General features: G+C 43.3%; 1 protein-coding gene across 5 annotated transcripts in view; it reads left to right on the top strand.

Annotated features, from left to right (window-relative positions):
* Positions 1–17,449, top strand: part of LOC139239218 (ryanodine receptor 1-like) — a 506,468-nt gene that overhangs the window by 388,825 nt on the left and 100,194 nt on the right. For all 5 annotated transcript variants that reach the window (XM_070867899.1, XM_070867895.1, XM_070867896.1 and 2 more), the window contains one exon: positions 4,489–4,585. In XM_070867899.1, coding sequence (XP_070724000.1) covers positions 4,489–4,585 — 97 coding nt within the window. The remainder of the gene's footprint in view (positions 1–4,488; positions 4,586–17,449) is intronic.

The following is a 17,449-nucleotide window of genomic DNA, read 5'->3' as shown; positions in this document are numbered from 1 at the left end:
TTTCTGTGTTGAAGAGTGATGGCACTGTCAGGATTTGTGGAGACTACAAGGTTACGATTAACTGATTTTCGAAACAGGATCAGTATCGGTTACTGAGGGCTGTTCGCCATGCTAGCTGGTGGAAAGTCGGTCACGAAACTGGATCTGACATCTGCCTATATGACCCAGGAGCTTGTCAACACGTCGTAGAAACTTACCTGCATCAACAGCCATAAAGGACTGTTCGTCTACAACAGGTGTCCTTTTGGGATTCGTTCGGCTGCAGCCATATTTCAGAGGAATATGGAGAGTTTACTGAAGTCTGTTCCTAGAACTGTCGTGTTTCAAGATGACATTCTGGTCATAGGTCGCGCCACTGCTGAACATCTGAACAATCTTGAAGTAGTCCTACAACGTCTGGACAAAGAATGACTCAGGCTGAAACGCTCGAAGTGTGTATTCATGGCACCGGAAGTCGGATTTCTCGGGAGAAAGATTGCTGCTGATGGCATCAGGCCCACTGATTCGAAAACAGAGGCCATCAAAAATGTGCTTAGGCCTCAGAATGTGACAGAGCTGCGTTCGTTCCTTGGGCTACTCAACTACTTTGGTAATTTCTTACCTAGATTGAGCACTTTGCTAGAGCCATTGCAGGTGTTACTAAGAAAAGGCGACAACTGAGTCTGGGGTGCGTCTCAAGACAGAGCCTTTGAGAAAGCCAAGAATCTGCTATGTTCAAACAAGTTGCTTGTTCATTATGATCCGCGTAAGCGTCTTGTATTGGCCTGTGATGCTTCATCATGTGGGGTTGGCTGCGTACTCTAACAAGCAAATGAATCGGGCAAGCTACAACCTGTTGCGTATGCTTCGAGAAATCTGTCTCAAGCGGAAAGGGCTTACAGTATGGTAGAGAAAGAAGCTTAGGCCTGTGTGTACGGGGTAAAAAAAAATGCACCAGTACCTGTTTGGTCTTCGTTTTGAACTAGAAACGGATCACAAGCCACTCATTTCATTGTTTGCGAAAAACGACGGTATTAATACCAATTCATCGTCCCGCATTCAAAGGTGGCCGCTGACATTGTCTGCCTATGATTACATCATCTGTCATAGACCTGATACTGAGAATTGTGCCAATGCACTGAGTCGTCTGCCCTCACCCACAATTGAGATGCCTCAACCTGCAGATCTACAGTTACTGCTCAACAAGTTAGGATCTGGACCAGCCATGGCCCTATTTTATTGTTGGGAAATGGTGTGTACTCAGTGGGAATTGGTCTGCCATACCTATGGATGCGTGAGGAGACCAAACCTTACAACCGTCGCAAGGATGAGCTGTCCATTCAGTCAGACTGTTTACTGTGGGGTAATCGTGTAATCATGCCTAAGAAAGATAGAGAAAAATTTGTACGTGAACTTCATTGCACTCATCCTGGTATTGTCATGATGAAGTCCATTGCTCGGTCTCATGTATGGTGGCCTGGAATTGACTCTGATATGGAATCATGCGTGCATCAGTGTAATACTTGCATGCAGCAAAGTAAAGTACCAGCGGAATCTCCGCTCAGTCTTTGGTCGTGGCCATCCAAACCTTGGTTGAGGATCCACATTGATTTTGCGGGCCCGTTCCTAGGAAAAATGTTTTTTTGTCGTACTAGATGCATATTCTAAGTGGATAGAGTGTGTTATTAGGTCATCCAGCACGTCTACAGCTACTATTGAGAGCCTTCGTATCATGTTTGCTACTCATGGTTTGCCTGACATTGTTGTGAGTGACAACGGACCTTGTTTCACTAGTCTTGAGTTCCAGGAGTTCATGAAACTCAGTGGCATCAGACATGTGAGATCAGCTCCATTCAGACCTGCTTCTAATGGTCAAGCAAAGCGTGCCGTTCAAACGATCAAGCAAAGTATGAAACGTGTAACTCGGGGCTCACTGCAGAGACGGTTGTCATGTATATAGCTCAGTTACAGGTCAAGACCTCATACGCTTACTGGGCTTCCTCCTCTCAACTACTGATGAAGAGAAATCTCAAGACCAGGCTTTCTCTTGTTCATCCTGATTTAAATGATCGTGTTGAAAACAAACGTCGAAGTTAGCAATAGTGTCATGATCATGTTACCGTGTCACGTGGCATCTCGGTCAACGATCCGGTTTATGTACTGAACTATGGTCAAGCTCCAAAGTGGATTGCCAGCACTGTTACAGCCAAGGAGGGTAACAGAGTGTTTATTGTTGTGCTCAAGAATGGGCAAACATGCAGGAAACACCTTGACCAGGTTAAACCGCGGCACACGGATGAACTGGAAGCGAGTGAGGAAGATGCAGTCAGTGACCAACCAACCATTGTTCACTCATCAGAGGACTCTGCTGACATTACTGACTCTGAACCTTCAGTCTCTGATGTGATCTTGACCTCTCCCATCAGATCGGCTACTCAGCCCTCAGTCTCAACAGACTCAGAACGTTCACCCAGAGCCAAAGTTGAACTGAGACGATCAACTCGTGAGAGGAAAATCCCAGACCGTCTTAATTTGTAAAAAGACTGTTGTTAAGATTTTAAAAGGGGGATGTTATGTATTAATGCTTGGGGGTCACCAGACACCAGAGGACGCCGCGGTCAGAGGTCATCGGGCTGTTCGCTGGTGGCATTTGTGCTTGGTCACCTGTATATAAGCTGGGTGTCTTTGTCACGCTGGCATTCTTGGGCTGGAATAAAGATGGATCAAGTTGCACCTGAGTGAGTTTACAGTAGCCAAACTCTTGAGTCATTACAATTTGTCTGGTGACCCCCAAGCATTAATACATAACACAATGTTTGTTCATTTCTCTGGGCTTTACTTTAATTGGACCTTTGTTCTGAAGCTCCTGTCATCTGCTCTCAATGCTAGAAACCAGGGCCTCAGTTTCATCTGCTTGAAAATTCCTGTTCTTTGTCCCATGATCCATATTGCAGCATCTCCGACTTTTATACTCACAAGCAGCTCTGAAAGTGCGCAGCACAACACAATCATCACGTGCAAAACTGGAATTTTTTTCAGTGGGTGCCTTTCGGCCCGGGATAGCAGCAGCTCCTTGGGCGGTGGGGGGGGTGCCATTCGGCCCAGGATAGGAGCGGCACCTGGGGCAGGAGATGGCCTTTCAGCTCGGGATAGGAGCGGCACCTGGGGCAGGGGAGGGTCTTTCAGCCCAGGATAGGAGCGGCACCTGGGGCAGGGGAGAGTCTTTCAGCCCAGGATAGGAGCGGCACCTGGGGCAGGAGATGGCCTTTCAGCTCGGGATAGGAGCGGCACCTGGGGCAGGAGATGGCCTTTCAGCCCAGGATAGGAGCGGCACCTGGGGCAGGAGATGGCCTTTCAGCCCAGGATAGGAGCGGCACCTGGGGCAGGAGATGGCCTTTCAGCTCGGGATAGGAGCGGCACCTGGGGCAGGAGATGGCCTTTCAGCCCAGGATAGGAGCGGCACCTGGGGCAGGAGATGGCCTTTCAGCTCGGGATAGGAGCGGCACCTGGGGCAGGAGATGGCCTTTCAGCCCAGGATAGGAGCGGCACCTGGGGCAGGAGATGGCCTTTCAGCTCGGGATAGGAGCGGCACCTGGGGCAGGAGATGGCCTTTCACCTCGGGATAGGAGCAGCACCTGGGGCAGGGGAGGGTCTTTCAGCCCAGGATAGGAGCAGCACCTGGGGCAGGAGATGGCCTTTCAGCTCGGGATAGGAGCGGCACTGGCTGGAGCGGAGGGCCTTTCGGCCTGGGATAGGAGCGGCACCGACGGGGGTCCTTTTGGCCCGGGATAGCAGCGGCATCATTTTCCATTTCCAGTCCAGCCTCAGCCCTTCTTCAGTTTCCATTCCCAGCCTCAGCCCTTCAGAGTGCCCCTCGTTACCCTGGCAACATTAGTTTTTGGCACAGAGCTTAAGGCCAATGTGCGCTGCACCACATTGAAAGTTAATTCTAGCGAAGCTCAGAACTTTTTTTTTCTGGCGCAGTCTGGCCACAAATAAATTGGACGTACCTCTTCAACTGCGCCAAAAATCATCCATGTGGAAAATGGAGCCCCATACTTTGACTATCAGCAAGAATTAATGCCACTTTTAAAGTGGCAATCAAAAGAGTTTCATGTGAATGCATTGAGCACTCACACAGTGTAATTTCAAGGCCATCTCTATAAATGCTTCATACAAATAACTTCATACTAGTTACATAAAAATGATTAGATTTGAAAATGTTTGGTGCATAACCTGCCTAGATTTTCTGTAATTGGTATTGCCTGAACCTACCCGACATAGTCATATTTATCTATTGTGGAGAAATGTAAATACAAAATACAAAGTTAAAGAAATTACCATAAAGATAATGAGGTCTTCGTTTACCCCTTCCCGTGTTCTCTGACCTATCAGCGGAGCAAAATTGTACAAGTGCTGTCTCTAACAGTTGTGTGATAAGATAGTGTAACCACTAAAGTCGTGGCTTTATTCCCAACCACTCCTATTTTCACTCTCGCCTTTCCTCAGGCATCGCGCATCTAACCTCTTCATCGAAGGTTATAGAAATTCCTGGATTGACACCGAGGAGCACTCGTTTGAAGATAAACTAATAGATGATCTGGCTGTAAGTACTGGTTTCTGTGAGCGGGCGTGCAGCCATGCTGTACCAGTACATACAACCCTGTTTCTGCACCATATGCTGTCGCTTGTATTTTTACGTCAAGTCTGTGGCACAGTTATGCCTTGTCTCCTGTCACTTTGTGTTGCATGACTGGAAACTAGAAATAGCTGCACCCAAGGAATGAAGTCTTTCGTATGGCAGAGCTATGATAAAGACTGCATTTCAGCTAAGAAACCTTTTACAACAAAGTCTGCAAGTCATTCTTCTGATTTAGTTTGTTCCTCTAAGTACTTGATTATCCTTCACAAAGTTCACAGGTCTAGTTTTCAGCCGAACGAGCCTATTTGCCATCTGAAGGACTAGTTACACTAGAACTGGAACTGTGTACACCAGGACCAGTGGATCTGGATTAATATCAAAAGAGGTCAAAGAATGAAGTGTAAACTCGATGATATGATACATTCATCTAATAAACAATGGTTTGGGTAATGATGACTTGAATTAACTGCAAAGAATATTTGCCCATGTAAATGATTTGTACACAGTAATTCAGTTGGTAGCCCTCAATTTGCATATGTTCCACAAATGTAGACTCACTTTCTCCTAATCAAAGTAATCCTTAACTTACAATAAGCCATATTCATTATTCCCTAATTAATAAGCACCTTTTGGGGTATTATATAGCTATACATCTATCTATACAATTAAATGTTTTGTGCCTATAAGAATGTATTATTATTGCCTTCAGCTTTGCTAAAGGGCCCATGCTAACCACATGATCGTGTACTCACCACAGGCCAATCATAGAGTCATTCCGAGAACGAATTCCACAAGACTATTTTTATTTTTACTCATGCTTCCTTTTTTTTGCTCTTCTAAATTTCGTTTACTATATTTTAAATTATTTTTGGTGGTGTGTTTTGTCATTTTATAAATATCTTATCACAAATAGCCAAGTCCTGGACTTCAAATTTCTGGATTGATATGGAGAACAATCATTTAAAGATAAACTAATAGATGATCTGGCTTCAAGTGCTGCTTTTTATGAGCTGCCCTGTAGCCTTGCTTACCAGTCTGTACAACCCGCTCTTGTCTAACATGAATCCCATCCTTTCCTCTTGCCACCAGACTTAGCCCAGTGCTCCATACCTGACTTGCTCAGCCTCTGCTTTACATGACCCAAATCTTCCCTCTTTTAAAAGCAGGGCCATATGCTAAGGTCCTGGACAGTTCATGTCTTTATTCTCCCTAACCAGCAGCTCTGATAAAATAGGAAACAAAGGCCTTCCATACAAATGCATTAAACCTTAGTACTTCTATATTACCAGCACTCATTTCTAAGCTAAAGTGAGAGAGAAGAGTGAAGAACATGAAGGATTGGAAGACTACGACAGAATGAAGGAAACACAAAGGGCTAGAAATTCGGTTGCTTAGCACCACCAGTTAGCGCCCGAGAGAGTCACTAACTGGCTGCTAAATCCTTACTGCCCGAGTGCTGCATTGGCAGCGCCTCCCGCGACCTTCAGTGGTCTACCGGCAGCGCTGACAGTTAGCACTGCGCACTCTAGCGCCATCCACTGGGTGATGTCTGAGTGTGCAGTGCCCCAGTAGCGCCGCAGTCGCGAACTTGACTGCTCTCGCCTGTCGTAGTGCCTGGCGCTACTTCCGACAGGGAAAGCAGACATGGAGAAGGTGGGCAGTTAAAATTATTTTATTTTACATTAATACATCTCTTCTAGATGCTGGACACTGTGGTTTAGCTGCCTGGGCTTTTCTTTGACTTTTCGGGTGGTCCAGCTGACCTTCCCTTTATGCGCTGGGATGCCAGTTTCCAAGCGCCAGAACTTCAGCAGCGCTCCCGCCACAGTGCTCCAGTAATCAGGCTTAGCGCCCTGAGAGAAGTGTGGAGCGCTTCCCTTAGCGCTCCACTCCCCTCTTGGGGCGCTAAAAGTGAATATCGCGGTTGAGGCGGTAAACATCGCCCGGCACGAAAGTTAGCGACCAAGCAGTATTACCGCCTCAAACAGGGTTATAATTAATTTTTAGCCCAAAGAATTAGAAATTGGGAAATCAGCAGAGGCAGTTATATGAAAATAAAGATACAGAAATGTTATCTTTCTTATTGTGCAACAGCAATGTTGCAAGGAATTGGCTTATAATAATTAATCTATTTATACTATTTGCACCATAAACTTGATCACAATGGGAAAACCAAAATATTAGGCTTTTCCCTGTTTAACGCTGTGTGATATATTGCATTTATGAATGCCATATTTATAGGTTTGCATGCTAGATGTTTTTGTGGAGTAACATCACCAGGACTTCACACCCCCTACAATCCAGAGAGTACCTTTTGGCCCAATATCTAAGTAAACAGTAGTGAGACCTAGCGATCATAAGAGAGAACCCTTGATCAGTTTACAAGCTATTGAAATGTGTCGCCTGCTGCCACGTGATTCTACTTGGCTGAATCTGCACTCTTACCAAACCGAGACTTTCAAGCCAACAAGAAGTTTATGTAGTATTGTATATAATTTGCAACACAAACAGGTCCATACCTGTGTTTATGCTGCACACATACCTCCACCCACCCTTCTTCATCTAACACTGTCAACATGTCTTTCTATTCTTTTCTCCCTCATGTGTTTATCAAGCTTCCCCTTAAACGCATCTCTGCTAGACGCCTCAACTACTCCATGTTGTAGCGTGTTCCATATTCTAATCACTCTCTGGGTAAAGAAGTTTCTCCTGAATTCCCAACTGGATTTATTAGTGACTATCTTATATTTATGGCCCCTAGTTCTGGTCTCTCCCACAAGTGGAAACATCTTTTCTACCTCTAGACTATCAAACCTTTACATAATCTTAAAGACCTGTATCAGACCTCTTAATCTTCTTTTCTAGAGAAAAGGGCCCCAATCTTTGTTCAATCTTTGCTGACAGGTATAGCCTCTCAGTTCTTGTATCAGTCTAGTAAATCTTTTTTGCACCTTCTCCAGTGCCTCGATATTCTTATTATAATATGAAGACTAGCATTGTACACATTACTCCCAAGTGTGGTCTAACCAAGGTTCTATACAAGTTTAACACAACTTCTCTGCTTTTCAATTCTATCCCTCTAGAAGTGAACCCGAGTGCTCTGTTTGATTTTTTTTTAATGGCCTTATTAATCTGTGTCGCTACTTTCAGTGATTTGTGCATTTGTATTCTGAGATCCCTCTGTTCTTTTACCCCATTTAGACATTTATTTTTCAAGGGGTATGTGGCCTCCTTATTCTTCGTACCAAAATGCACCACCTCACACTTGCCTATATTGAAGTTTATTTGCCAATTACACATCTATTCTGTGAGTTTATTAATGTCTTTCTGTATTTTGTCGCAGTCCTCCTCTATTAACTACACCCCCACAAATTTTGAAATGGTGCTTCCGATTCCCGAGTCCAAATGGTTTATGTAAATGGTGAACAACAGTGGTCTTAGCACCAATTCTTTCAATAGCTCTTTCAATAGCTCTGCAGCTGTTGGCTGTGAAGCTTAAACGCTGATTGCAAACTGTCTGCTGAACTTTGCGTGTGGCCCAGTATAATCTGTAATAGTAGAATTCTGACCCTGAGCTCTCCGTTAAAGAGTACAGCTAATCCATTGCCCCGTCGAATGTTCATTGACACAGCTGTCAATCAAGCTCACTAGCGCGGACTGAAGCCCGATTCTTATCTTGGTGACAAGGTGGCAACGGCTACTCTGTAGTTATTTTGAAGCAAAAGCAGCAGATGGCCGTGTCTCTTGGAGATCAAATAGCCATTCACCTACTTGAATTACTTGAAATGTTTGTCCATCTAAATGCCACTGCCTCTTCCAGTGAAGAATGGAGACTTTTGGTAGTCTGCTTAACTGTAACCAAAGGAGAAAGAACTTTCTATAGCGCCTTTCACTACCTCAGACCGTCCCAAAGTGTTTTGCAGCCATTGATGTACTTTTGTAATGTAGTCACCATTGTAACATAGTCCATCCTGGTAGCATGATAAAACATGCTGACTAATGACGGGAATTAATCTCTCTCAATGAGTCTACAGCAAACCCAGACATGAGGTGAAGAAACTGCCCGGGATGGAAACTTTGGGAATCTTGGGTCCATGTCAGCTGTTCCTCCCAAGTATACTGCACTTACCACTTTGTCTCAAATTACTCATTACTCTATCCAAAAATATTATTTTCTGAAAGAAATTTCATTTCAATCTGAATGAATCAGCACCATGTGCTTCCGCCATTTACCTAGGGAGCATGGAGGAGCCTCAGCCCTTGTCCTTGTCCAACAGGTATGAAGTACTTGCTACCTGTATGGATGCAGGGAGGATGTGCAAACTGACTATGGCGCTGTGATACACGAGGCCGTTCAAGTGGGGGGAGTAAAAATGAATGTGGTAGTGGTAGGTGACAGTAAAGTCAAGTGGATAGATTCTGTTCTCTGCAGCTGTGACCGGAAGTTCCGGAGGTTGTGTTACCTACCCAGTCCCAGGGTTAATGATATCTCCTCGCGGGTTGAGAAGAACTTGGAGTGGGAGGGGAAGGATCCAGTTGTCGTGGTCCACGTAGGAACCAATGATATAGGTAGAACCAGGTATGAGGTTATGCTGAGAGAGTTTAAGGAGTTGGGTTCCCAATTAAAAAGCAGAACCTCAAAGGTAATAATCTCTGGATTGTTACCTGAGCTACGTGCAAATTGGCATCGGGACAGTCAGATTAGAGGTTTAAATTCGTGGCTCAAAGAGTGGTGTGGGAAGAAGGGGTTTCAGTCCATACGGCATGGCACCAGTTCTGGGGAAAGCGGGAGCTATTCTGTTGGGATGGGCTCCACTTAAACTAGGGCAGTAGACAGAGCTTTGAACTAATGAAGGGGGTGAGGGAGTGGGAGATTTCAGGAAAGTGTACATTTAAAAGCATCAAGAGAAATGCTAAGGCTCTAGAGCAGAGTAGAGTTTTGGGTAAAAATAAGCAGAGTGGGTCAGGAACGGAAGAGAAAGTAACAAATGTAATAAGGCTTTAGTGACGAAGGTGACATCAGGGAAGAACAAAAATAAGTCAAAGCTAAAGGCACTATATCTGAATGCCAAGCATTTGCAACAAAATAGGTTCATTGCACAGATATAAATTAATAGGTTTGGTCTAATAGCCATTACGGAGCCATGGTTACAAAGTGGCCAAGGTTGGGAACTAAATATTCCAGGATATTGGAAAAGGACGAGGGGTAGCCCTGATAATAAAGGATGGGATAAAAACAGTAGAGAGAAAGGGATAAAGACAGTAGAGAGAAAGGATCTTAGCTCCAAAAAATAAGAAGTTTGGGTGGAACTAAGAAACAGCAAGGGGCAGAAAACATTATTGGGAGCTGTTTATAGGCCCCCAAGCCATAGTTGTAATGTAGGGCAGAGAATAAATCAGGAAATTAGAAACTCATGTAAAGGGTAATAGAGTAATCATGAGGGACTTTAATCAACATCTAGACTGGCCAAACCAGAAGTCACAGACTCAGAATAAAGGGTTGGCCATTTAGGACTGAGATGAGGAGAAATTTTTTTCTCCTCGCGGGTTGAGAAGAACTTGGAGTGGGAGGGGAAGGATCCAGTTGTCGTGGTCCACGTAGGAACCAATGACATAGGTAGAACCAGGTATGAGGTTATGCTGAGAGAGTTTAAGGAGTTGGGATCCCAATTAAAAAGCAGAACCTCAAAGGTAATAATCTCTGGATTGTTACCTGACCTTACCTGTGGTGAATCTTTGTTATTAGCTACTCCAGAGGGCTGTGGAGGCTCAGTCGTTGAGTATATTCAAAAGAAAGACTTGGGATTTATATAGCGCTTTTCACGATCACCGGACGTCTCAATATAGCCAATGAAGTACTTTTGGAGTGATCAGCAACTGAGAGAGGATTAATTAGCAATCTCGTTGTGCGAGGCCCCTTGGGGAAGAGTGACCATAATATGGTGGAATTCTACATTAGGATGGAGAATGAAAAAGTTAATTCAGAGACCATGGTACAGAACTTAAAAGAAGGATAACTTTGACGGTATGTGGAGCCAATTGGCTAGGATAGATTAGCGAATGAAACTTAAAGGGTTGACAGTGGATGGGCAACGGCAGACATTTAGAGACCGCATGGATGAACTACAACAATTGTACATCCCTGTCTGGCGTAAAAATAAAAAAGGGAAGATGGCTCAACCGTGGCTATCAAGGGAAATCAGGGATAGTATTAAAGCCAAGGAAGTGGCATACAAATTGGCCAGAAATAGCAGGAACCCGGGGACTGAGAGAAATTTAGAACTCAGCAGAGGAGGACAAAGGGTTTGATTAGGGCAGGGAAAATAGAGTACGAAAGGAAGCTTGCAGGGAACATTAAAACGGACTGCAAAAGCTTCTATAGATATGTAAAGAGGAAAAGGTTAGAAAAGACAAACGTAGGTCCCCTGCAGTCAGAATCAGGGGAAGTCATAACGGGGAACAAAGAAATGGCAGACCAATTGAACAAGTACTTTGGTTCGGTATTCACTAAGGAGGACACAAACAACCATCCGGATATAAAAGGGGTCAGAGGGTCTAGTAAGAAGGAGGAACTGAGGGAAATCCTTATTAGTCGGGAAATTGTGTTGGGGACATTGATGGGATTGAAGGTCGATAAATCCCCAGAGCCTGATGGTCTGCATCCCAGAGTACTTAAGGAGGTGGCCTTGGAAATAGTGGATGCATTGACAGTCATTTTCCAACATTCCATAGACTCTGGATCAGTTCCTATCGAGTGGAGGGCAGCCAATGTAACCCCGCTTTTTAAAAAAGGAGGGAGAGAGAAAACGGGGAATTATAGACCGGTCAGCCTGACATCGGTAGTGGATAAAATGATGGAATCAATTATTAAGGATGTCATAGCAGCACATTTGGAAAGAGGTGACATGATAGGTCCAAGTCAGCATGGATTTGTGAAAGAGAAATCATGCTTGACAAATCTTCTGGAATTTTTTGAGGATGTTTCCAGTAGAGTCGACAAGGGAGAACCAGTTGATGTGGTGTATTTGGACTTTCAGAAGGCTTTCGACAAGGTCCCACACAAGAGATTAATGTGCAAAGTTAAAGCACATGGGATTGGGGGTAGTGTGCTGACGTGGATTGAGAACTGGTTGGCAGACAGGAAGCAAAGAGTAGGAGTAAATGGGTACTTTTCAGAATGGCAGGCAGTGACTAGTGGGGTACCGCAAGGTTCTGTGCTGGGGCCCCAGCTGTTTATATTGTACATTAATGATTTAGACGAGGGGATTAAATGTAGTATCTCCAAATTTGCGGATGACACTAAGTTGGGTGGCGGTGTGAGCTGCGAGGAGGATGCAATGAGGCTGCAGAGTGACTTGGATAGGTTAGGTGAGTGGGCAAATGCATGGCAGATGAAGTATAATGTGGATAAATCTGAGGTTATCCACTTTGGTGGTAAAAACAGAGAGACAGACTATTATCTGAATGACAGATCAGGAAAAGGGGAGGTGCAACGAGACCTGGGTGTCTTGGTACATCAATCATGCAGGTTGGCATGCAGGTACAGCAGGTGGTTAAGAAAGCAAATGGCATGTTGGCCTTCATAACGAGGGGATTTGAGTACAGGGGCAGGGAGGTGTTACTACAGTTGTATAGAGCCTTGGTGAGGCCACACCTGGAGTATTGTGTACAGTTTTGGTCTCCTAACTTGAGGAAGGACATTCTTGCTATTGAGGGAGTGCAGCGAAGGTTCACCAGACTGATTCCCGGGATGGCGGGACTGACATATCAAGAAAGACTGGATCAACTGGGCTTGTATTCACTGGAGTTCAGAAGAATGAGAGGGGATCTCGAAGAAACGTTTAAAATTCTGCCGGCTTTAGACAGGTTAGATGCAGGAAGAATGTTCCCAATGTTGGGGAAGTCCAGAACCAGGGGTCACAGTCTAAGGATAAGGGGTAAGCCATTTAGGACCGAGATGAGGAGAAACTTCTTCACCCAGAGAGTGGTGAACCTGTGGAATTCGCTACCACAGAAAGTTGTTGAGGCCAGTTCACTAAATATATTCAAAAAGAAGTTAGATGTAGTCCTTACTACTAGGGGGATCAAGGGGTATGGCGAGAAAGTAGGAATGGGGTACTGAAGTTGCATGTTCAGCCATGAACTCATTGAATGGTGGTGCAGGCTTGAAGGGCTGAATGGCCTGCTCCAGCACCTATTTTCTATGTTTCTATTAACTCCCTGATTCCCTTAGAAACTGACCAGGTTACCAATCTCTTTACTGCAGTAGTACCTATCTCACTTGTTAGAGCCATTATATACAATTTTTCTGGATGGTGGTCCACCGTGTGCGTAATTGTCTCGGTTTAAATCAAAGGAATATTCTTAAGGTCTTTCATTCTCTTATCTCCTGGACAGTACACGAATCCTTCCCATGAATAGGTCTTTCATTCTCTTATCTTCTGAATAGGTCTTTTGTTGTGTTATCTCCTGGACAGTCTGTTTTCTACAGTTCCCAGAGCTGTGAGGACAAAGGGACCCTCTCTCCGGTGAATAGATCTTTCGTTCTCTTATCTCCTGGACAGTCTTTTGCACAGTTCCCAGACAAGTGTTTTGCAGCTGTGAGGTGTTAAAACTCATGAGAAAGTCTTTTGACCACACAGTATTTCTGGTCATTAAAAAAAATGGTCAAGCCATGTTTTGGCCATCTTGGAGCAGTTTGTAAGCACGGTTGTTAACAGAAAAATGAGACGTAAAAATGCCGTAGTCTTACACACAACCATCTCAAAGTGCTTTACAGCAAATGAAGTACTTTTTTGAAGAGTAGCTACTGTTGTAATGTAGGAAATGCGGCAACCAATTTTCACACAGCAAGTTCCCACAGCAGCAATGGGAGAATGACCAACTAATCTGTTTTAGTAATGTTGATTTGAGGGATAAATATTGGCCTGGGCATCGGCGATAACTCCCCTGCTCTTCTTCAAAATATCTTTTACGTCCACCTGAGAGGGCAAACGGGGCCTCGGCTTAACGTCTCAACTGAAAGATGGCACCTCCGACGGTGCAGCGCTCCCTCAGTACCATGAGACCGCTGGGTAGGCCACACCTTCATCCAAGCCATATCTTCTGAATGTGTAGATCTGACTTGCGCACTAGTACAAGTACAGAGGTGGCTTCTTGTACTGATTTCTATGATAATGGGGTGTCTCTTAAGTGTGCATTTACAACGAGACACTGGAATGAAGTGGCATGAGACATTCTTGAGGAGAAAGTCTTATTCCACTTTACGTCAGAGTCAGTGAGAGCCATACTTCTTATTTACACTCCAAGTTCGGCATTAGTTAAAAGTTGAGCAGCTTTATATCATCACAAGACTTGCAGCATGTGAATGTACTGTTACAGTAATCTATAATTCCTCACTTGGGGCTGGTGGGTTTTCCATATTCAAGATTGTTATTTATTTTCATTTTCTTTGTTGCTGAGAATTTGGTCCAGAGAGCCTATGTTTCTTCACTCTGCCACATCTGGTGTTCTCCTTTATTCCTTATGAAGCTGTCTAGTGCTGATCTCAAGATGGATGAAGATCAGAGACATGAAAGCAGAAATACAAGCGTGTCACTCCATTAATGCACCATTGCACAACTTGAGCTAATTAACTCGCAACCAAATACCCAACTTGTAACTCCTGCTATTGAAACCACCCTATTTTAACAGTAGTCAGCTGTATGGTGACTCTGCCATATATGTTCTAAGTTCTGGGAGAGAAAAAAGCATTTAAAAATTGTACATGCACGACAGCTGATGCAAAAAATACAACCTTTTCTCTCAGAATTTTGAACACTTACCAGAGGAGACACCATACCAGGAAGTGTTGGTTCATCTGCAGCAGTACAGGTACCAGGATAGGAAGGAGCATTTGGGCTGGCAGTGGCCATGTATTTCATTCACCTCTTTGGGCTTTACACTTGTTTATAATGGTAGGAAAGTGAAGTCAGGAGTCAAAAAAATGGCTTGTGATTGCTATTATATAATAGGACATAAATTTACCTAAACAATCATCTAGAATTCTGGCTGTGACTTGCCTTATCATTTGCCTGATCAATAATTTAGCCCTGAGCATCCATTTTCCTTTAAGATGTTTCTCTAACCCTTTTTCTCTCTTTATTTTGCCTGCTTATATTTTCTTCAATCTTCTCAATATTTTTACATTTACTTTTTGTTCCATTTCTAGGCTAATGCCCTTCCTCTCTGATAGTGTAGCTTAATATCCATTTGGGTAAGAAATTGGATCCTCCAATATAAGAGATCAGCTGTGGAAAAATAATACACAACCAAAATACTTATGATATTTCTTCTCTGTATATAATATGATATGACATGACATTAAGATTTCTCTTTCTTGTATGTAGATGTAAAATAATTCATCGTTAGAGATTCTCTGCTAATCCAGGACTCTAGAATGTTGTACCAATATGAAACACTTCATTTGGGGCAATGCAAGCTGGCTGCACAGAATTATATTACCTACATGTACTGCTTTATTGTTACATTCCCTAGAGCTCTGCACATGCAAGCTTGAATGCACAATCTGTATGCTGATGTTGTCTGGACATATGTTCTATGTTTGCTTCAATGCTCTCAGACTCTGTCCTAATGAAATGAATTCATCATTTTGCTCTAATTTTCATTGTTTGTACTCTGTAAAACTGACAAGATTGAGATAATCTGTTTGATGCTTTTGTAGCCAATTTGATTGTTCAGGCTGGCAAATAGTGGCTTTCTTTCTACACCAGAGGGTCTACAATGGGGTGATTTTGTACTATTGTCATGCTTTCTACAAACATACTGATGCAGACTACGAACACTATGAGATCTCTTCCAGGTGGTTTTGCATCTAAATCATAAGACTGAGCCAACATAAGCTCAGTAGAGTAAGGCATGTGGTATAACTGGGCATCAGTGATGGATGCCAAAATAAAATAAATCTTATAAACAGTTATGAAAAATACATATAGAAGTGTGAATGTATATCACACAGTCCTTTTGTGTATGAAGATTATGTTAGAATAAATTATTATATATTTTAAAATCAAAAATCTGAGTGTGCTACCTCGTAGGGCACAATGTTAAATGATTATTACAGAATGACAGCATGTCTCTAAAGGTCAGAAGAGAGGTAGTGAAGTTAAGAGTTTCAACTTCATGAAACAGTAATCAGTGAAGTATTCCCACAACTCCCAGCCTGTACACCAGCTTCTCAGCTGTTTTCCATATCCAGTCACTAATACATGCCATTTCACAAATAAGGCCACAGAAAATTACACCCACTCTCATGATACTAAAAAAGATGTTAATTTTTTTTCTCTCTCACCCTGTAGAAATATTTACGAAAAGTAAACCACAACTAGGAAGCAAGAGGTGCAAACGTATTGTGTTGTTTCATCACTGCTTGTTACTTTTCTCTGTTCTCTGTATGCAGAGTGGTACTTACTACTTTGTGACCTTTTGGAAATACTATTCATGCAGAAGAACAATCTGAATTAAAGCTTATCTTAATTTTGTGCATAAATCTCAAGTACAAAGGGAAAAAAATTGTGTTCCGACTAAAGCCTACAAATGATGCTGTGATTTAACTATCGACATGTTCACATGAAATTACTTTGCAAGTTTAGCAGAAGCGTTCACACACTAATATAACCTGCATTAAAATAGTAGAAAAAGTAGGTCCATACTTGCTTTAAAAGTTTGTATATTGCATAGCATAAATTATAACCTCGTATTCCTCAGGTTTTTATAAAGGATAAATAAATACCTGAATTTTTACTTTTTTTGCTGAAGAACCAAGTACAGTCATTTGACTATAAACGGACTACATTTTTATAAATAATAAATGATGCTTTTATGTTATTTCACATTAATAGATAGAATCATAGAATGATACAGCACAGAATGAAGCTATTCGATCCATCGTGCCTGTGCCAGCTCTTTAGTAGAGCTATCCGATTACTCACATTCTCCTGCTCTTTCCCCATAGCCCTGTAAAATTTTTCCCTTCAAGTATTTATCTGTTTCCCGTTTGAATGATACTTTTGAATCTGCTTCCACCACCCTTTCAGGTAGTGCATTCCAGAATTTAGCTCGCAGTGTAAAAAAAAATGTTCTTTATGTTTTCAATGCTCAGTTCGGGTTCCACCAGGACACTCGGCTCCAGACCTCATTACAGCCTTGGTCCAAACATGGATAAAAGAGCTGAATTCCAGAGGTAAGGTGAGAGTGATTACCCATGACATCAAGGCAGCATTTGACCGTGTGTGGCATCAAGGTGCCCGAGTAAAATTGAAGTCAATGGGAATTGGGGAAAACTCTCTATTGGCTGGGGTATTACCTAGCACAAAGTAAAGTGGTTGTTGGTCAATCATCTCAGCCCCAGGACATCGCTACAGGAGTTCCTCAGGGCAGTGTCCTAGACCCAACCATCTTCAGCTGCTTCATCAGTGACCTTTCTTCCATCATAAGATCAGAAGTGGGGATGTTCACTGATGACTGCACAGTGTTCACAACTCCTCAGATAATGAAGCAATCCATGCCCACATGCAGCAAGACCTGGACGACATACAGGCTTGTGCTGATAAGTGGCAAGTAACATTCACGCCACACAAGTGCCAGGCAATGACTGTCTCCAACAAGCGAGAGTCTAACCACCACCCCTTGGCTTTCAATGGTATTATCAACGCTGAATCCCACCCATCAACAGCCTGGGGTCACCATTGACCAGAAACTTAACTGGACCAGCCACATAAATACTGTGACTTCAAGAGCAGGTCAGAGGCTGGGTATTCTGCAGCGAGT

This window comes from Pristiophorus japonicus, chromosome 26, assembly GCF_044704955.1.
Source record: "Pristiophorus japonicus isolate sPriJap1 chromosome 26, sPriJap1.hap1, whole genome shotgun sequence".
Lineage (NCBI taxonomy): Eukaryota > Metazoa > Chordata > Chondrichthyes > Pristiophoridae > Pristiophorus > Pristiophorus japonicus.
This window is presented reverse-complemented; position numbering and strand designations above follow the sequence as displayed.